General features: G+C 40.7%; 1 protein-coding gene across 1 annotated transcript; it reads left to right on the top strand.

Moving 5' to 3' along the window:
* The first annotated feature begins 214 nt into the window (after window positions 1-214).
* LOC106084294 (type II inositol 1,4,5-trisphosphate 5-phosphatase) lies at window positions 215-21,319 on the top strand. Its single transcript, XM_059367955.1, has 10 exons — window positions 215-417; window positions 492-678; window positions 7,972-8,257; window positions 8,327-8,500; window positions 8,561-8,899; window positions 12,311-12,951; window positions 13,022-13,272; window positions 15,218-15,410; window positions 20,635-20,859; window positions 20,968-21,319. The coding sequence occupies exons 1-10, from the start codon at window positions 247-249 to the stop codon at window positions 21,219-21,221; spliced, it is 2,721 nt and encodes a 906-aa protein (XP_059223938.1). The 5' UTR covers window positions 215-246; the 3' UTR covers window positions 21,222-21,319.
* The last annotated feature ends 609 nt before the right edge of the window (window positions 21,320-21,928 follow it).

The following is a 21,928-nucleotide window of genomic DNA, read 5'->3' as shown; positions in this document are numbered from 1 at the left end:
ATAATTGCTCCCCCCAACAAAAGAAAAAACAAAAAATATTTAAAACGAAACACAAAAGAAAGTACATCACATCAAGGCGCGTCACAACAACAAAACATTTTACAAAATTTTCGCACGAATACAAACTGCAACAACAATATTGGACAACGACGGTTGCAGCAGTGCAGCAGCAGCGCATATTAGATTAGGAGCAAAACAAAAACAAAACAGCATACAGCGAAAAAATCACCATCATCGACTTTAGCGATGACGTCTTTAGGTGGAACTGGTAGTATTCCCACAATTTCAGCGTCCGTTTCATCGTCATCACTGTCGACAACCAACAATGCCCTCAACTCGTCAACGAAACAGCAGCAACAGCAGACCACCAAGCAGATTGTCCAGCAAAAATTCAAAGAAAACGAAAATGTTTTATCGGTATGGAGAATGTGTTATCAGTGGCAGCGTCAAGAAATTTCCCAAACACTGTATTTGTCTTGTTTTCTTTTTAGATCTTCAATGCATATCAAATTGTTGGTCATGATCATACCAGCCGTATCCTCTGCTTGGTGGTTTCACTTTCGGGTGGAACCTATGCCGTTTTCTCCATGACTGCATCACATCTACCACCACGCACATGCTCTGATCTGACCATAGAAAAAGCATTTCCCTTAAATGATTCATTTTATATTGGCAATGGTAAGAATAATTCTTCTCTAGATAAGGAGAGAGATAAGGAAACCTTTTTCAAGTATTGCTCATATCACCTTGGAAGATGCTAACAATGAGATTTTTTGTTTGCATACGTAAGCCAAACTAACATAGGTTTTTAAATGAAAAAGTAAACAATTTCTTTGTTATTTAGTGATTAGAGGCATAGAGCTTTTATCATTTTTGTTAATTTTTTATTCAAATAGGCTCATTATAAAAAAGGTTTAAATCTAGGTTTAAATCTCTTCAAAAAAAGTTATTCCCAATGTATGGCTTATGGCTATGGAAACCAACGAAACTGTTTTTTTTTTCTCAAAAAGTTAAAATACTTGTTGTTCAGTGCTCTTGGCTATGTTATTGGAAATCTTTCGAATAGTTTTATTAATCAGATAAGGTTTAGGTTTTCGTATATGTAAAAGGTAAACATTTTTATACCATCACCGTAGGATAGGTGGTTTATTCATTTAGTCATTCCGTTTGCAACACATCGAAATGTCAATTTCCGACCATACAAAGTATATATATTTCGGATCGTCGTAAAATTCTAAGACGACTTAACGATGTCCGTGTGTCTGTCCGTCCGTCTGTTGGAATCACTCTACAGCCTTAAAAAAAATGAGATATTGAGTTGAAAATTGGCAGAGAGACGTCTTTTTGATGTACGCTGGTTAAGTTCTTGAACGGGCCAAATCGGACCATATTTGGATATAGCTGCTATATAGACCGATCTGCCGATAAAGGGTCTAATGCCCATAAATGCTTTATTTTTTAACCCATTTCGCTGAAATTTAAAACAGTGAGTTGTTTTAGGCTTGCCGACAACTGACCCAAATATAGTTCGGATCGGACTATATTTATATATAGCTGTCATATATACCGATCTACCGATTAAGGGTCTGAAGCCCATAAAAGCTTTTTGAAATTTGAAGCAGTGAGTAGTTTTAGGCCTCCCGACATCTGACATTAATAGTGATCAACTCAGACTTAATTTATATATAGCTGCCATATATACCGATCTCCTGATAAAGGGTCTGAATCCCATAAAAGTTTTATTTCTTAACCGATTTTGCTAAAATTTGAAAGAGTGAGTAGTTTTACGCCTCCCAACATAGCACCCAAATATGGTTCAGATCGGACTATATTTAGATATAGCGATCTGCCGATAAAGGGTCTGAAGCCCATAAAAGCTTTATATATTACCCGATTCCGCTGAAATTTGAAACAGTGGTTACTTTTAGGTCTCCCGACCTCCGTCCCAGATATGGTTCGGATCAGACTATATTTAGATATAGCTGCCATACAGGCTGATCTCCCGATAAATGGTCTGTAGCCCATAAAAGCTTTATTCTTATTCGATTTCGCTGAAATTTGCAACAGTGAGTTATTTTAAGCCTTAGGACATCCGACCTAAATATGGTTTAGATCAGACTATATTAAGATATAGCTGCCAAATAGAACGACATACCGATTAAATTTTATAGACCATTCAATGTCCGTGGCGAATATGTGTGCATAAGTTATTCAATTTTCACCGTATTGCGACGAAAGGGGGTTTACATATATACCCGAGGTGGTGGGTATCCAAAGTTCGGCCCGGCTGAACTCAATGCCTTTTAACTTGTTTTGCCTTGAACTTTAATCACTCGAGGTTTCTTTTATATGGTTTCGATTGTCTGATAAACACTTATCAAGTGAAATTGCTGTTTGTCGCTGCCATTAAGCTTGATTTTTCACCTTTCCAACCGCGCAGGTCCCCAAAAAAGAGTGTTCTTTTGCATATCCTTCTTTTTGAGTACATCCTCTTATTTTTGAATGGGGCACATTTCTGTTAACTCTTTCTCATAATTCCAAATATCGCGTATTCCGTTGTCCGTCAGGCTGTCTGTTGTGAATTTGTCATTACATTGCTTTTTAATAACCTCCAAGTATTTGTGGTCCACTTGGTCGTCTTAAATGTATTTTATTTTTAATTGGTAAGTGATTTGGTTTTTATACCCTACACCACTATTGTGATACAGGGTATTATAACTTAGTGCATTTGTTTGTAACGCCCAAAAGGAAGAGAGATAGACCCATTAATAAGTATACCGATCGACTCAGAATCACTTTCTGATTCGATTTCGTTATGTCCGTCTGGCTGTCTGTCTGTCCATGTTAATTTGTGTACAAACTACAGTTCGCAATTTTCAACCGATCGTCTTCAAATTTGGTATGGGCATGTTTTTCGGCCTATTGAAGTTGGAAAAAATCGGTTCAGATTTGGTTACAGTTTCCATATATATGTTCGTGCGATTTGCAGTAATAATGCGATAAAATTGTCATTTGTAAACCGATTCTCTCGAAATTTGGCAGGAAGGATTTTCTTATGAGTCTCCATATTATGGTAAATTTCATAGAAATCGGTTCAGATTTGGATATAGCTCCCATATATATGTTCGTCCGATATAGGGTAGGTGTAGGGTATTATAATGTCGGCACCGCCCGACCTTTGCCTTTCCTTACTGGTTTCTAGTTAAAGTTTCACATTTCACGGACAAAAAAATCTTCACACCATCACCTCTGCTGTCCATGCAGGGAAATATATGGCCGAATATTTGGTGGCCGATATCTTGAAGTTGTTTGCAATGACATAAGCGGAGAGATCGACAAGGTAGATATTTAACCTATCTCAGATGTCATCAAAGTGGACTCTGATGACAGGGTCCGGTAGCTAATCGGCAGCTCTTGCCCACGGCATCCGGTTGTGCATACCGGATTGACCCGATGGAGTCCTTAATCGGCAAGAGCTGCCGCCTCAGTGTACAATACACTGCTACATAAACGTCATACTATCTCGATGCCGTCTGGAGGGAATAATTGAAGATTAAACAGTATCGTATATATACCCCACCTTTGGCTACTCCCTGTATCATTACACCATGCTCCGATTTTTATCTCAAATTCCACAAATGACTAGCGGCTATATAATTGATTACTACGACATGCATGTCAAGATCCTACCAGTGCGAAGACATAACTACATGCTGGTTAAGCAATATCTTTTGGGCTGTTATCGCAGAGACCATACAAATCAACATCTTGTGGATACATATCCACCGCCCAGCAGCCTTAAGCTAGATCTACATGATCTAGAGCGTGAGGTTCAGCGCTACAAGAGAGAACCTTTAAATCAAGCGGCATATCAAGCAGGTCGAGGCAACATTCATGCAGACACCGTAGCAGACGCGGTAAATGGCTCCCGGATGAATGTAGTCCTTGGAGAACGACCGCCTCCCATTGCACCTGAAGAAATTGACCTCCCCCGGCAAACCAGAGTAGTTCTGGCTCAATTACGTTCCGTTGGATGCAGCCGCCTCAACTCCTACAGAGCAAGGATTGATGCCAACGTGAAAGATGTATGTCCCGATTGTAACCAGGGACTGCCCGGCCAGACCCACTCGACTCAGACCCAGATCCCTGTGGGCGCATCCCATCTTAGTCGCAGTGTTCCTGGGTCTTGACACTCAACAGAATCAAGCAGACGAAAGACAGAACACAATAAACTGCTATAGGAGAAGTAAGGATCTTGCCAGGAGATGTACGGATCTTGCTAAACGTATACACAACTCCTCGTTCTGCACCATAAACGACGATGCCCAAATTGCGTCAAAATGCTCTAGTTCTCCTGACATTACGATAGTCAGCCCAAATTTATGTCCGTGAAGATAAATTTGAATATAACTTAGCCAAGACACAAACCTGACATTTTAACAGAACTATATTAAGTGATAAACAGAGCACTGTCAACTAATTTTCTTTTGTATTTTAAATAAAAACAATCATTTTTAGCATTTTCTCACCAAACATTTTCTAAAATCACTTGCTAAAGAATTTATCTATAACTATATAATGCTTAATAATAGCTAAACCCTCAAACCTCTATGCCAACAATATTTTTTTAAGACCTATATGACCCATTTTTAAAACGGCAATGCAATGCACTCGTCATAGATAGGTGATACAAACTAATACCAGAATTAGCCCCTACCAAGAGCTATTAGAATCATAAGTCCCCATATTCAAATTGTATTTCAGATCGGAGATATTTCGCCCCAAAAGTTATATTTGATTTACACATAATGGCCCACTGTGCTGGAATGGTCATAGATAGGTGATACAAACTAATACCAGAATTAGCCCCTACCAAGAGCTATTAGAATCAGAAGTCCCCATATTCAAATTGTATTTCAGATCGGAGATATTTCGCCCCAAAAGTTATATTTGAGTTTCACATAATGGCCCACTGTGCTGGACTGGTCATAGATAGGTGATACAAACTAATACCAGAATAAGCCCCTACCAAGAGCTATTAGAATCAGAAGTCCCCATATTCAAATTGTATTTCAGATCGGAGATATTTCGCCCCAAAAGTTATATTTGAATTTCACATAATGGCCCACTGTGCTGGACTGGTCATAGATAGGTGATACAAACTAATACCAGAATAAGCCCCTACTAAGAGCTATTAGAATCAGAAATCCCCATATTCAAATTGTATTTCAGATCGTAGATATTTCGCCCCAAAAGTTATATTTGATCTGATCTGAAATACAATTTGAAAATGGGGACTTCTGATTCTAAAAGCTCTTGAGAGCTTAGTTAACAGTACTCTGTTCACCACTTAACATAGCTCTGTTAAAATGTCTGGTTTGTGTCTTGGCTAAGTTATATTCAAATTTATCTTCACGGACATCCCAAATTTGATAGACCAGATGACATGGCGAAGATTGTCACCACGTTTCTATTATAGCAGAGCTTCGTCGGCCGAATGACTTCATAGTCTCCGAGCGCCGTACATACGTTAATCAGAAGAAAGCAAAATGGTAAGGTTTCAGGGATCATACTAAAGACGCATTCCGCCCCTTCGGATGTTCATAGCGTAGCAAAGGTTCTCCGCTCAATCATCGGGACACCAGCTGTCCGTTTTATTCTAGTCGGTCGAATAACTACCATTAGACAAAATCTGGCTAAAGCAGTGAGATTGGACAAGGAACGTGATCAGCTTCGCCTGACCAATTCTGACAGCCCCGGCACGGGATAGCTGTGAGCACCACACAGGCTGGAACATTGGGGATCTACCTGTGTGGTGTTCATTGCTGTCCCGAGAAGCTTAGCTGCGAGTGTCCATAGGTTGCGGATTGTAGAATGCTCCGAACGGAGTTGCTGCAATGGCAGCCGCGGACGATCAATGAGAGTTTCAGTGAGAGGTCAGTCGGCACCGACTCTTGCACAAAAACTTAGTGCCTATGATGCTCGATATGACAAGGCGAGATATTAAATAACCAATGGCCACCTTGTTCCCGCGGCGATCGGTCCCTTGTACCTTGATAAGGAATGCCACCTCCTCATGGAAATATGGCTACAACAACCCTGCCAGCATAATAATTAGTGATTCTACCGTAGAGATTGACAGGTTGGTGGTCTAAAACTCTTCTCTGGGGTGTTTAGTCCACCCCCCAGAGGCCTTTCTACGCTTATGGTTGACATTCGCAAATTCATTCTATGGACAATAGATACCAGACTCGAAACGGTGTGCAAAGCAACTAGAGGCAAAGCAAGATGGGCACCCTAAGACACGAAAACTCCCTATCAGAACTGAACTACAACTATTCAGAACAGTAGACGTTGCTAAGGTCATAAGAAGAGCTAAGCCATCAAAGGCTAAGGACCCTGGTAGAATATCGATGCTGAAGAAACATGGTGAAGTAGGAATGGAATGCCTGAGCTCCTCCTGACTCCAGCCAATCATCGACACGACTTCCGTAAAATGCATACCAACACAACAGCACTCACCACTATCACTACACATATCCCTGGCATGGGATAACTATGAGCACCACACAGATTGGAACTTTGAGCTCCTTTCTGTTACTACGAGAAGCTTAGCTGCGAGCTACCGGGCGCGTCCACAGGTTGCGGATAGTGGAATGCTACATACTGAGTAGCTTCAATCTGCAGTCGCGAATAATCGCCGGTATCGAGCACAGAGTCTCAGTGAGAGGCCGGGCAATACCGGTTCTTTCATAAATACTAGGTGCCTATGATGATCGATATGACAAGGCGAGTTTTTGGCGCCTTTAAAAAATCAATAGCCATCATGTTCCAGCGGCGATCTGCCCTTTGGACCGGAACGAGCTTGTTCACCTATAAGAGCTAGGCTAGGATCGCCACCTCCACACATAGACATGTGGCTACAACATCAACAACAACCACACATCAACCGCGGTCTGAATGCAAAACGACCTCATGAAAGAAATGTCCTCGTGGTTTCCGAAGTGTTAAAGGAATAAGACACGGTCGATCACACCATTCTGTTCAATGGCATCTCACAAACCTAAACTCTCAGGGATCGCTGCGACCATTACGTTCTATCGACTTATGAAGTCCCCTCATCATCCGTTGTTTCGGTGAACATTGCAGTTGTATTGCAAGAAGGATACATAACCCGGCATTGGCGCAACCATATTAGGGGTGATGTGGTGCTGCTGTATATAATGCGAAATTGGAAAAAATTGCGGATTCCATTAAATAATGCTTGGCGCAAATAATTTTTTTATTGAAAATGTATTTATCTTCAATCACATTTTTAATTCGTCATATTTTTTTCTGTGTAGGCAATCCAACCATGTTGGGGTTGTACTCACATTTGTATGTGGAGGTAGCGATCGTAGTCGAGGTCCATAGATAACCCATATTGTTCAAGTCTATACGATCGATCGCCGCGGATTGTTATAGCCATTGGGTTTTTGAGGATGGGTGTCCTTTTTAAAATGTGCGCGTTGCTGGCATAACTAACGACTCATCCATGTTTCTCCGGTTCAGGAATTAAAAAACAGGTGGATTTCTGCATTACATGTCAGTTCGCACCCCCCTTACTGGGATGTGAGTATATACTGTTGAGATTATGGAGAACCAAGTTTGGCCTGTACTTTGTCGAGTTAAAGCTACTGAGAATCGCTACTTGATACACAGCATTCTCAAGGTCTCACAAAACTATTAGTGTGCCAATTATATTAGTGTGCCAATTATATAAGTCTGCCAACCAGAGATCTAAAGGTATCCAAATTTTATGAATTTCACTTGAAATTGTATCTAAGAAGCAGCAAGGGACGGAAAAAAACTGAAAACCCTTTTGGGACATCCAGTTTAACAATAATCTGATTAGTAATAAATACATATTTTTGTTTTCTACTATACATTAAACTTTGTCGTCCTCTCCCATATATTTTCCTTTCTATACAGACAAAAAAGGTTCCATATCTCAACTTCAATTTACCATTAAGTGTTCCGATGAACAGGCTGTTAAGTATTTCTACTGTCCTCTTGTGTCTGATGAGGAAGGGGTTGATTTTGATACATTTCAAGCCCAAGTGCTATCGGCAAAAATGTCCATGGTACATACACCAGCATTGCAAAATGAAACAAATTCATTGAGTTTTGCCTGGGTCAATGATTATCGGCAAATTGGAGAAGTAAAGCAGGAAATGAAGCGAAGAGAAAATGAATATATCAAATACAAAGATTTTACGTAAGTAATTCAGTTTGCTGCTTAAACCCGTCGGCTGCTTCTAATCACTTATCAAATTTTCTCTTTTAGCATCTATTGCGCCACATACAATGTGAACAACAAGTCCTATTGCGATTCACCTTTGCATTTGTGGTTGGCTGCCTCGGAGGCACCACCGGATATCTATGCCATAGCGTTGCAAGAATTGGATACATCAGCCAAGGCGGTGACCTTTAGTGAAAATCGTCCAGATTATCTATGGATGTAAGGTTTTCTAATTTTTTTAATATATTTTTTTTTTCAAATTTTTCTTCTTTTTTCCAGCAACAAAATGTTGGCCAGTGTTCATGACAAGGGTGAATATGAAGAATTGACTTCAGTCCGTTTGGTAGGCATGATGTTGACCGTGATTGTTAAACGTCAAATTCGTTCATCGATCACTCGACATAGTGTGAAGTCCATAGCTCGTGGAATTTTAAATACTCTGGGAAATAAGGGTGGTGTGGCTGTGAGTCTACAATTGAATGAGGCAAATTTGTGTTTTGTTAATTCACATTTGGCAGCGCACATGGGTTTTGTTGAAGCCCGTAATGAAGATTTCCATGGCATCGTTAAGGGTCTGGTATTCGATGATGATTTAAGGAGGACAATCAATGATCATGAGTAAGTATGCAAGGAAATGTTTCTATAGAGTAAATAGTAAAATTTTCCGCTTTAGGGGTCGGCCCCTTTGTTGTTGGGTAAAGTTAGTCTAGGTTGAAGGGCATTTGTCTAGCAGCGTTGATCGGTTGAAACTGCACTCAGTGCTGTCAGGTCTATAGTCTTCGTTTTAGAAGAGAGTTTCAGAAAAACGCTTCAATGCTGTCCAAGACAGTAGAATGTAATTAAAAAGGGAAGGGAAACAATGCACATGAAAACTGTGGAAAACCTTGTTGCCCACTTATGAAGTGATTGTCCAATAGCTATATAATTGTTCTGGTGCGGCGTGTGCTGCAGCAGTGAGCAAGAGACGGGAAATCTACAGACCTGTTAAGGACCATTGCTTCTAGAAGGCTAAAATCGACCATATACATAAGCAAACCATAATCCTTAAAGTAAAAGGCCTTTGTGAGTTCGCCTCTATACAATTTCTACTGGATTGCTGGTGGTGGGATCACCTGAACATGCAACTTACCGAGCCGGAAACCCCCTGCAGCATGTCATGAATGTTTTGAGATGGGATCCAACAACACCTCACAGATCCACTTTCAATTTTCTCATACAGAACGGGCTGGTTGATTCATCAACAGTATGCTGAAACCAATGCGACGTTATCATGCAAATGCAAATTTGCCAATGAACATTCCATTCCATTCTTACATATTAATGAGTGCTGTCCGATTCAAGTTTTGACTCAATGACAAGGGGTCTGAACGACGTGCCGCATTTTTTCAAATGACATAGTACTTCACAAATGACGCCAGCATTAGGAGTGGATAACAACAGCTGAACATTTTTCTGATGTTCTCCCTAGGATTCGAACCCAGGCGTTGAGTGTCATAGGCGGACATGCTTTCCTCTGCGCTACGGTGGTCTCCGCGACATACCTGCCTAATTTGTCAGCTTTTGATCCCAATGAAACGAAAATGCTCGTTGCATCTAAGCAGTCTCGAACTTCACCGTTGTTTGACTGTCGACATTTATGGCGATAGTTCAATGGAATAGCCGCTTATACATTGAATTCGTCTCTAAAACCTTCACGATGGCGATGACCTTTACCTGAAAGACGCAAAACCGCTAAACAACCTATATGACACTATAAATCCTATAAAATAAATGAAAGCATTTGCCTCGATGTCATCATTTAACCTCAACCCGACTCTCCCTCTCCGGGAAAACATCGTCCAGGCGGTCAACAAAGAAGCAAGGACAAAATCCGGTTGTTGTAGCCACATTTGCGTTTGGAGGTGGCGATCATCGTCAAGCTCCTGTAGGTGAGCAAGCTCGTCTCGGGAACAGGTTGGCCAATTGGCTATTTGAAGGAGCCAATATCTCACCTTGTCATATTGAGCATCATAGGCACTTTGTATTTCTGCAAGAGCAGGTGCCGCCCGCCTCTCACTGAGACTCCGATCGACACCGCTGATTGTACGCGGCAGTCCTTGCAGCTACTCCGAATGGAGCATTCCACTATCCGCAACCTGTAGAAGCGCCCGGTAGCTCGCAGCTAAGCTTTTCGTGACAGCGATGAACAACACACAAATCTGACCTCATGGTTCCAGCCTGTATGATGGTCACAGCTGTCCTGTGCCGGTCCAAATCCGGTTGTTGTTGTTGTTGTATCAGTTTGTTGCGTTCTGCCTTTCGTCTTCTTGATTCTGACCAAGGAACTCTGCGTCCACAGGGATCTGCGTCTGAGTCGAGTGGGTCTGGGCAGTAAAATAGGTGAGGTGTATCGTGCGGTCCCTGGTTACAATCGGGACATACATCATCCTACAATCCTTGCTCAGTAGGAGTTGAGGCGGCTGCATCTGCCAGAAAGCAATTGAGCCAGAACTACTCTGGTTTGTCGGGGGTGGTCAAGTTCTTCAGGTGCAATGGGAGACGGTCGTTCTCCAAGGACTACATTCACCCGGTAGCCATTTACCACATCTGCTACCGTGTCTGCATGAATGTTGTCAGACCTGTCATAGTCTGTTGCGTTGCAAATACTACGCTGTCGCATCGCATTCAGCAGAATGAACAAGTGTCCAAAGTTCAAAGAACATTAGGATCCCAGGTCGTTGATTCTTATGACGATTTTCTTTGCCTCACTCCTTCACTGTAAGGGCTTAAAATGAAGTATGACATTAAGGGCTTCCCTCGGACGCTTCTCTTTGCCACCGGAGATTATCATCGATTCGGCTATTGATCATCCTGCGTAGGTTGCAACTACCCAGACAAGAATATGGGTAACGTTAGCGTTGAACAGCTGTCGAGTGAATGCTGTTCTTGAACACCTGCCGCTGCCATATAGCACTTATAGAAGTTAACATTTTCCGACAAACAAGAATAGTTCTGGCTCAATGCATTCCGGAAGATACAGCCGGCTCAATTTCGACTGAGCTAGTATTAATACCAACGTGCTAGATGTGTGACCCATAATGTCTCACCTCTCCTGTTTAACCTCTACTATTACATGTTCATATAAGGGAGGTAGTAATTCACTGAAACAGCGAATGGTGTACTCTTTGAGGCCATTCCAATCGGCTTTTTTTTTTGATTAAAATACGCAGTTAATTGTTAAAGGGCAGAATTGGACGAAATACGTGAAACTATCGATCTGCTCTGCCAAAGACATGTCCCTATAATGTCCCTATAGTCTTTACCCAGGAGTAAATGCCATAACGCATGATGCTTATTAAAATCTCTTGTGGCAAGCTACTGGAACTTTGAGCTTTGATCTGTGCGGTATTCTTTGTTATCACGAGAAGTTTTACTGTGGGCTACAGGGAGCGTCCACAGGTGGCGGATAGTGGAATGCTTCATAGGGAGTAATTGCAACTGCAGTCGCGGATAATCAGCGGTATCGAGCGGAGAGTCTCAGTGAGAGGCCGGCCGGCATCGGCTCATGCATAAATACTGAGTGCCCATGATGCTCGCTATGACAAAGCGATTTATAGACGCCTTTAAATAACCAATGGTCATAATGTTCTCGCGGCCATCTGTCCTTTGGACCCGCACAAGCTTGCTCATCTGTAGGAGTTCCACATATTCACATTTGGATACAACAACAACAACAGCAGCTGACGGCTCATGCCAGGCATATAACCTGAGAACCAATTACCAAACTGTGGTATGTGGTCGTCGTATACCCCTATGACTGCAGTCCCAGACTAGACTTCTAACGCACACATTTCATGTAGGAATTTTGCTTTATAGTTAGAAATTGTCCAATGAACATGGAAAATGGCAAAAGTTTGGCCTAGGACTTTTGCGCTTTTACTTCTGTTATTTGCGAAGCAAATGTCCTATACAAAGTCTCAAGATTTTCTGCTTGTCTATTGTCCGAAAACCATTTTTAATTTTCCATTTTTTCGTTTCGTTTATGTTTAGTCACATATTTTGGATTGGTGATCTTAATTATCGCATAGAAGAACCCCCTGGATTGCAGTTGCCTATGTCAGGCTCTGAGGAGGACACAGCAGAATTACTTCTAAAGTTCGATCAATTGCGTCAGCAAATGCGCATGGGCAACTGCTTCGAAGGTTACACCGAAGGACCCATTAAATTCCGTCCCACTTATAAATATGATCCTGGTACAGATAACTATGACAGCAGTGAAAAGCAACGTCAGCCCGCATACTGTGATCGCATACTATGGAAAGGTTCACGCATACAGCAGCTGCAATACAATAGTGTTATGGATATACGACAAAGTGATCATAAGCCCGTCTATGCTGTCTTCAAGGTGAACATAAAAACCAGAGATGATCATTTGTATAAGAAAATACACGAAGAAGTTCTTAAACTTTTGGATAAGCGAGAGAATGAAAGTCAGCCTCAGATAAACGTCGAAAAGACCATCATTGATTTTGGTGTGGTGCGTTTTAATGAGACTGTGGCTAGTGATTTTACTGTATCGAATGCTTGTGCCATGCCTGTTAGTTTTGAGTTTAAACGTAAGGATGCTCCTCTAAATGATATTTGTGAAAAATGGCTGAGAGTAGAGCCCTCATCGGAACATTTAATGATAGGTAACGGCAAAAGAAGATCAAAATGGTTGTATTTGATGTTGAAATTTTTTATTTGTTTATTTATTTATAGATTCCACAAAAAGCATACGGGTGAAATTAATGGCTAATGCTGATTCCATAACTGGACTTTTGCAGAAAATACGCACCACAAATTGGAAATTTGACTTTGATATTCTAATATTGCAAGTTAAGAATGGTCCACATATCTTTATAACCGTAACGGGAGAGTATAAGCCAAGTTGTTTTGGTTTATCCATGGAAACACTGTGTCGCACCAATCGTCCTTTGTGTGAATATGATCAGCAACAAGTTAAAGAATTGGTAAGAGATTTTCTATGTTTTTAGAGCTTTTATACCTTCCACCATAGGATGGGGGTATACTAATTTCGTCACTCCATTTGCAACACCTCGAAATATGTGTCTAAGACCCCATCAAGTATATATATTCATATTCGTCGTGACATTTTAATTCGATCTAGTCATGTCCGTCCGTCCGCCTGTCTATCGAAAGTAGGCTAACTTTCGAAGGAGTAAAGCTAGGCGCTTCAAATATTGCACAAATACTTCTTATTAGTGTAGGTCGTTTAGGACTGTAAATGGGCCAAATTGGTCCATGTTTTGATATAGCTGCTATATAAATCGATCTTGTGTCTTGACTTCTCGAGCTTCTAGGAGTCCCAATTCTTATTCGATTTGATGAAATTTTGCACATATCGTTTTGGTATGACTTCCAACAACTGTCCCAAGTATGGTCTAAATCAGTCCATAACCTGATATAACCGCCATATAAATCGATATCCCGATTAGATTTTGTAGGCTCCTAAAACCAATTTGGTTGAAATTTGACACATGTTGTTTTGGTATGACTTCCAACACTTATTCCAAGTATGGTTTATATCAGTTGATAGCTGCCATATAAACCGATATCTCAGTTTGACTTTCTGAGCCTCTGGAGGACGCAATTATTACTCGATTTGCTTGAAAATTTGGAGGTGGTGTTTTTTATGACTTCTTACCGCCATAACAAGTACGGTCTGATATAGCTGCCATATAAACCGATCTCCCAGTTTGACTTTCTGAGCCTCTGGAGGACGCAAATATTACTCGACTTGCTTGAAAATTTGGAGGTGGTGTTTTTTTATGACTTCCTACCGCCATAACAAGTGAACTCCATATCGGTCAATAATTTGATATAGCTCATATATATTGGGTTGCCTAAAAAGTAATTGCGGATTTTTTAAATGAAAGTTAATGCATTTTTAATAAAACTTAGAATGAACTTTAATCAAATATATAATTGCCATTTTGTTCGATAACCTTTTGCCATCTTCCTGGCAAATTTAGTATTCCATGCTCATAGAACTTCGGGCCTTTATCTGCAAAAAACTGAACCAAGTGCGATTTTATAGCCTCATCATTGCCGAAAGTTTTACCATTTAAGGAGTTCTGCAAAGATCGAAATAAATGGTAGTCTGCTGGTGCAAGGTCAGGGCTATATGGTGGATGCAACAAAAGTTCCCAGCCAAGCTCACTCAGTTTTTGGCGAGTGACCAAAGATGTGTGCGGTCTAGCGTTGTCCTGGTGGAATGTGACACCTTTACGATTGACCAATTCTGGTCGCTTCTCCTTGATGGCTGTATTCAATTTGTCCAATTGTTGACAGTAAACATCCGAATTAATCGTTTGGTTCCTTGGAAGCAGCTCAAAATATACCACACCCTTCCAATCCCACCAAACAGACAGCATAACCTTCTTTTGGTGGATATCAGCCTTTGAAGTGGTTTGAGCTGGTTCACCATGCTTGGACCATGATCGTTTTCGACTAACGTTGTTGCAAACAATCCATTTTTCATCTCCAGTTATGATTCGTTTTAAAAACGGATCGAATTCATTGCGTTTAAGGTGCATATCACAAGCGTTGATTCGGTTTGTTAAATGAATTTCTTTCAATACATGTGGTACCCAAATATCAAGCTTTTTCACCAGTCCAAGACTTTTTATGTGATAATGAACGGTTGATTTTGGTATATTTAACTTCTCTCCTATCTCACGCTCAGTTACATGACGATCCAATTCGATTAATGCTTAAAATTTGCTTAAAATTTGTCTGCAATTACTTTTTGGGCAACCCAATATTTGAAAAAGGCATTCAAAGAACTTGACAAATGCGATACATGGTGGAGGGAATATAAAATTCGGCCCGGCCGAACTTAGCAAGCTTTTACTTGTTTTTCATTTTTTTTAAATTGTTTTTGTCTTGTTCCAGATGAATGATGAGTCTCCCGAGTTTCGTGTCACCATGCCGCGAGAATTCTTTTTACTTATTGACTATTTACACAAACAGGGACCAAATGTGGAGGGGGCATTTTCCCTCAATTCATTGGAATTCAGTCATGCTAAAAATATAGAATTTAATTCAATCAGAGATTGGTTGGATACATGGTCAAATAGTGATTTTCGTAAGTATTATGCGATTTAATTTAATGTATGTTTATTGTAACCACAAAAACTTGAGCGTCCCGGTAGCAGACTGTTTAGAAAAAGACTGCATTTAAACTAAATCTAACCACACAAGCTAAGAAACATTTCACCAGAGGTTATCAATGAATTGCTTATTTTTAATACTTTTACGATTCATTGATTTCTATGTTTTCTAGCTTTTTATTAAATAAGAATGACAAATTGTATGTGTGTTCATTGAAATAGTAAAACCCCATTGTAGTGATTGTAAAATACCTGCAAACAACGGATGTTTTGAATATTTTATTTTAATACCGACCTATAAATTATTGGGTTGCCCAAAAAGTAATTGCGGATTTTTCATATAGTCGGCGTTGACAAATTTTTTCACTGCTTGTGACTCTGTAATTGCATTCTTTCTTCTGTCAGTTATCAGCTGTTACTTTTAGCTTGCTTTAGAAAAAAGTGTAAAAAAAGTATATTTGATTAAAGTTCATTCTAAGTTTTATTAAAAATGCATTTATTTTCTTTTAAAAAATCCGCAATTACTTTTTGGGCAACCCACAATTAGCCAAATATCGTCAATTCGGTCGGTAAGGGGTTAGAGATTTGAACTACAGAAGGGTTTTTCTGTCTGCATTGGTGGTTACTTATTTATACGACCATATTTTCTTTTATTTTTATTGAGGTCTATCTTAAGAGTATATTGATTGATAAATGATGGTAGAAAGTATAAAAGTAATTATGCACAATCAACGATACTAGAGAATTTCAGTATTAATCATGCATATAATGGCTTAAAGCGTTTTGTTGAATGGCGTCACAAGTAGCATTAGTGACGACACCAGTATGACTGATTACTTAATAATGCCCCATTTATACCGTAGTGCTGCTGGCAACATCATAAGCACCAACACAATCTACAAAATATTTGCTGCCAAATATGGATGTTTACACAGGGATTATTGCGGACTATAGCATTCCGCCTAGAATTTCGATTGCGTTTTTTAAATGAGATATTCTGGCAACCAAACATTTCATTACCATGAAATCATATCCCCTGGGACGATGCATTAGATGTTTATGGCGGTGGGTTGACCTTTTCCTACCTGTGGATGTGTGATCTGATATCAGCTTTTGGTTTGGATTGGCTAGGTTAAAAGACGCGCGCCTGGCAACCGCCTCACTCGGTCACCTCTGGTCCATTGTATTCGTCCTAAAAGGAAAAGAAATAGGATAGGAAAAAGATACGAAACCCATTAGAAAATATGTAGAGAAACTAAAAAGACGACAAAGAAGTCTCACCGGCTAGAGGGCCGCCCCGTCGGTCTTCCCAGGCCCTTGCAGAATTCCAGAATCAGTACTGGGTCGAAGCACTGTAGATAGCTCAGTTAAGAGAAAAGGTGTTCACCCATTATCCTACGCCTTTTCCCCGTCATTGGGGGGCACAGCAGATGCTCAACCATATCCAACTCCTCCTAATCCCCACAGAGCCTGTAGAAATCCTCAGCTTACCGAGCCAATAGCCATGTCATTTGTTGTTGTTGTAGGCACATTTTCATGTGGAGGTGGCGATGCTCGTCAAGTTCCTGTAGTTGAGCAAGATCGTTCCGGTCCAAAGGACCTATCGCCGCGGGAACAGTGTTGTCATTGGTTATTTAAAGGTTCCATTAACTCGCCTTGTCATATCGAGCATCCTAAGCACTCAGTATTTGTACAAGAGGCGGTGCCGCCCGACCTCTCACTGAGACTCTCCGCTCGATACCGTTGATTGTCCGCAACTGCCGTTGCAGCAACTCCGTTCGGAGTATTCTGTAATCCGCAACCTGTGGACGCGCCCGGCAGCTAAGCTTCCCGTGACAGCAATGAACAACACACTGATGTGATCTCAATGTTCCGGCTTGTGTGGTGCTCACAGCTATCCCGTGCCGGGGCCATGTTAGTGACTTGAGATTGCTGTTGCTGGGTCAGGACACCCACCAACCATCCAAGGACACGCTTTCCCAACTCGAGAACATTCACATGTCCATGTTACTGTGAGGATCCCGACACGGTTGACTATGAGCACCACTCAGGTTTAAACTCTTGAGCTCCGGTTTGTGTCGGGTTCATCATCATCACGAGAAGCTCAGCTAAGAGCTACCAGACGCGTCCACAGTTTGCGGATAGTGGACTGCTCCATATACGGGGTGGCTGCAACTGCAGTCGCGGATAATCAGCGGTATCCAGTGGAGAGTCTCAGTGAGAGACTTGTTTCTATGTTTGTCATCCTTCTTTTATGATGGCTACCCTTATGAATTACACATGACAGCAACTCTGGACAGCTGTCAAATGCTATGAAGATGAATGCAGAGGGAGTCTTGTTTTAGTCGTTAGCGGAGAAGCATCTCAACCGAGCACTGCCATACTATTTTTTTATTTTTCTTTATTTAAGTAAGAGTGGCAGTCCTTAACAAACTCACTTAGACAAATCTAAGTCCATTTTGATCGAATGGCGGGAATCGAACCCACGACCCCTGCACTGGAATCCAAGCACGCTACCAACTCGGCTACCGGGTAGCTCTTTCTTTATTTAACACACACTACAATTATTTGAGTTAAAAAACATTTTTAATTTGAAACATTTATCCCACTCGCCCATCCTTTGATATACTGTCTATGAAACTCGATATGAAAAGGCCTTTAAAAAACTAGGTCATTACGTTCCTGCGATGATGGGTCCTATGGGCCGGAACGACATATCATCTATGTGAGCTTGACGAGGATCGCTACCTCCACATACAAATGTGTCTACAGCCGGTTGTTGTTGTATCTTGTCGGCCCTTTTTGATTATCCTGAGCCGGTGACCAACCAGCGAAGTTGTAACCGTCAAAGCTCTGGGCTCCGGATTCAAATTCCGGCGTGAACATCAGAAAAATGTTCTTACTAATGTTGGCTACATTTGTAAGGAATACTGACATGTTAAAAAATTCTCTATCAAGTAGTGTCGTTATGCGGCACGCTGTTCGGACTCGGCATTTAGCACTCACAGTTTTAGAGAAGGGATAATCATCGTTGAAAAGTTTTTGCTGAAGCTCTCACCACATTTTGAAAACATGCGCAAGGACATGGTAACCACCGCATAGGTAAGACGCTTGAGGATAGGAGAAAACAGGCGAGTGGAAGGGAGTAGGGGTGAGGAGAGGAGAGACAATGGGAAGGACAGAAGAAAGGCGAGTAGAGGAGAGGAAAGAAGTGAAGCGGGGAGAAAAATAGAAATATAAGATAAGAGATAGATAGATAGAGAACAAATAAGAAGGATAAGAAATAGATTAGAGAGTAGAATAGAAAAGAGAGTAGAATAGAAAAGAGAGAAGAATAGAAAAGAGAGAAGAATAGAAAAGAGAGTAGTATAGAAAAGAGAGGAGAGGAGAGGCGAGGAGAAACTCACAAGAGGATGTTTGTGAGTTTCTTGAAATTTTCAGGAGAGGAGAGGAGAGGAGAGGAGAGGAGAGGAGAGGAGAGGAGAGGAGAGGAGAGGAGAGGAGAGGAGAGGAGAGGAGAGGAGAGGAGAGGAGAGGAGAGGAGAGGAGAGGAGAGGAGAGGAGAGGAGAGGAGAGGAGAGGAGAGGAGAGGAGAGGAGAGGAGAGGAGAGGAGAGGAGAGGAGAGGAGAGGAGAGGAGAGGAGAGGAGAGGAGAGGAGAGGAGAGGAGAGGAGAGGAGAGGAGAGGAGAGGAGAGGAGAGGAGAGGAGAGGAGAGGAGAGGAGAGGAGAGGAGAGGAGAGGAGAGGAGAGGAGAGGAGAGGAGAGGAGAGGAGAGGAGAGGAGAGGAGAGGAGAGGAGAGGATGTTTGTGAGTTTCTTAAAATTTTCACAGATGGTGCATAATGACCCGTGGTGAAAATAGGGAACTGTCTAGCGGACGTCCCACCACCATAACAACCCCCAAATAGGACGTATTTGCTCACCGAGACAATTTGGGTCTTAAAGAGAGTGGAACTAAATATTCATAGTTTTTAGGGCCAATACCCCAAAACGGACATATTTGCTGACTTTTTCAATAAGGAGTTTAAATGAGATTAGAAAACGAATTTGATATCCAATTTTGAGGGCAATGGCTAGATGGGGTTCAAATAAATGATATATAGATATATCACAATAGAGCACGTTGCTGATATAATTTCCGGGCTTAGTGTTTGGGGGACTACCATAATCCCCAAAACAACCCTAAATCGGACATATTTACCGACCATGCCAATGTGGAACTTAAATAAAAGGTGTTGGAGGGTTGAGCAAGAATTGATACCCATTTTCGGGACCAATTTTCTGGGGGTCTACCCCTTTCCCAAAATACCCCACAAACAGCAATTTTTCAGTGACCATAGCAATATGGGGCTCAAATAAAGATATTTGGGAGTAGAATACGAATTTGATATCCAAATGTAGGACCATGTATTTAGGGCATCACCCCTTTCCCAAAACACCCCCAAAGGGAAAAAATTGTTCGACCATGCCAATATGTGGCTCAAATGAAAGGTATTTAAGATTAGAAAACGAATTTGATAACCTATTTTGGTGCCATGTGTTTGGGGTACGACTCATCCTGCACACTCTTCTTAAGCCAATGGCAATATGGGGTTTAAATAAATGGTATTTGAGATAAGAGCACGATGCTGATATTTTTTCAGGGACAAGTGACTGGGGGACCACCCCTCCCCCGAAAACACCACTAAATCAGACATCATGAGAATATCGGGCTGAAATGAAGTATTTTAAGAATGGAGTACGCCTTACATTCGTAGACCAGTAAAGAACATACGGGATTCAGATAAAGGCACTTATATTGTTAAACTGTTAGTTAAGTTAGCATGGTATTTCACTAAAAGATCTTTAATTGTTGAAAATTGTTCCAAGGAAACTTTTGTTCCACATAAAGTAAAAGAAGGCGCAGCGGAGCGGGCCTTGGTCAGCTAGTTAGACATAAAGTACAATAAACAAGACTTAAAAGCTAATATTACAGTTTGTTTCATAGTATTACAACTCCATCTTCATTTCGCTTTAATTAAATCACTCATCTCCGTTCCGGTTCATGTATTATCATGGATTGGCCTACTTACCATTTTGTATGAGTTTTTACATTTAAGTATGTGTAACTTTGCTTTTCTGTAAATTTTAAATTTTCTTATATAAAAGCCACCACGTATTCTTATCTTCATATCCAATTTATTTTTTTTTTGTTTCCAGCCGGCACACCACATGCTGCGGCTGAAGCTTTACTTATGCTACTCAATTTACCCGAGAAGCCATTATTGGATCCTCATGTAGAGGAACTACTGAAAACCAATACTACAGCAGAAGCCATGGAACTAGTCTCCCTGCTTAGTTCACCAAAGCGTAATGTCTTTGTGCATTTGTGTATGTTCCTACGTGAAGGCATCGAACGCAAATACTACAATGCCATGCATGTGGGTAAGTAATATTCGTGCTCTGTGGTGGAAGCTGCAACTGCCATTCAAGACACTTGCAACTTTGTTTTATGAGTTTCAATCTATGTATGTTCTTGTTCTTTGGTTGCAGCAACCATATTTGGACGTGTACTGCTGCGAAGCACTAAAAAAACCGATGATTATTATCGTGATACACATTGTCGAGAATTTATGCTGCGCTTTATAAATGCTGGCGAAATGGCAACATTATCCTCGTCAGCGGCGGCAGCAACAGGAAGCCATCAGCATCATCATCATCACCAGCATGCATCCGCTCAACAACCAGTGGCTAAAATGACTGCCTCCGCATCTAATACCAGCTTATCGGGTGGCAACGTAGTATAAATGACTTAATTCGCATATTTCCTTGGTTTCTTACTATGCTAACAGGATTTTAGCATTTTCTGTTTCTTATACTAGTGGATGTAGTAAGGAAGTGAGAGCAATAAATAAAATTTATATATTTATATATCTATTTAACAACCTACCTAACTACCTACCTACCTATCTATCTACAACACCTACCCATCATAAAGGAAATTGTCTGGAAACTTGTTCTGTATTTATTGTATTAGCCTACATTGTTTGTAACTTTATCGCTTACATTAACTTGCAATTATTGTTACTCAAAGTATACAATCATTGAAGAAAGCTTTCGGTTACCGAAGCATGTTTCCATTTGTTTACCAAGTTTTTTTTTATACCACTCCACTGCGTAGGAAATTTTCTATATATTTATAAAATATTAACAACGTATTTATAAATATTATGAGAATAAATACTCCATTTTATATCTCTTTCTCTTTATCTCTCGTTTTAGTTCAAATTGTTGCGCCTTAATTCCATTTTGTGTTTATTGCACTGTATTTTAGGTGATTTATATCGTAACAGAAAATAATAACTAATTCTATGAATATGTACAATACATGGAAATATTATAACAAAACAATTCAAATATCAGTTAAGTACACGAGGCTAAATGTCTCTCTCTCTAGTTATTTCTTTTGGGCTTAAAAATGTCGTATTTATTTATGTCTAATAAAACTAAGTTA

Source organism: Stomoxys calcitrans, chromosome 4 (assembly GCF_963082655.1).
Source record: "Stomoxys calcitrans chromosome 4, idStoCalc2.1, whole genome shotgun sequence".
Taxonomy (NCBI): Eukaryota; Metazoa; Arthropoda; class Insecta; order Diptera; family Muscidae; genus Stomoxys; species Stomoxys calcitrans.
The sequence above is the reverse complement of the archived record's forward strand: the minus strand, read 5'-3'. Positions and strand labels throughout refer to the sequence as shown.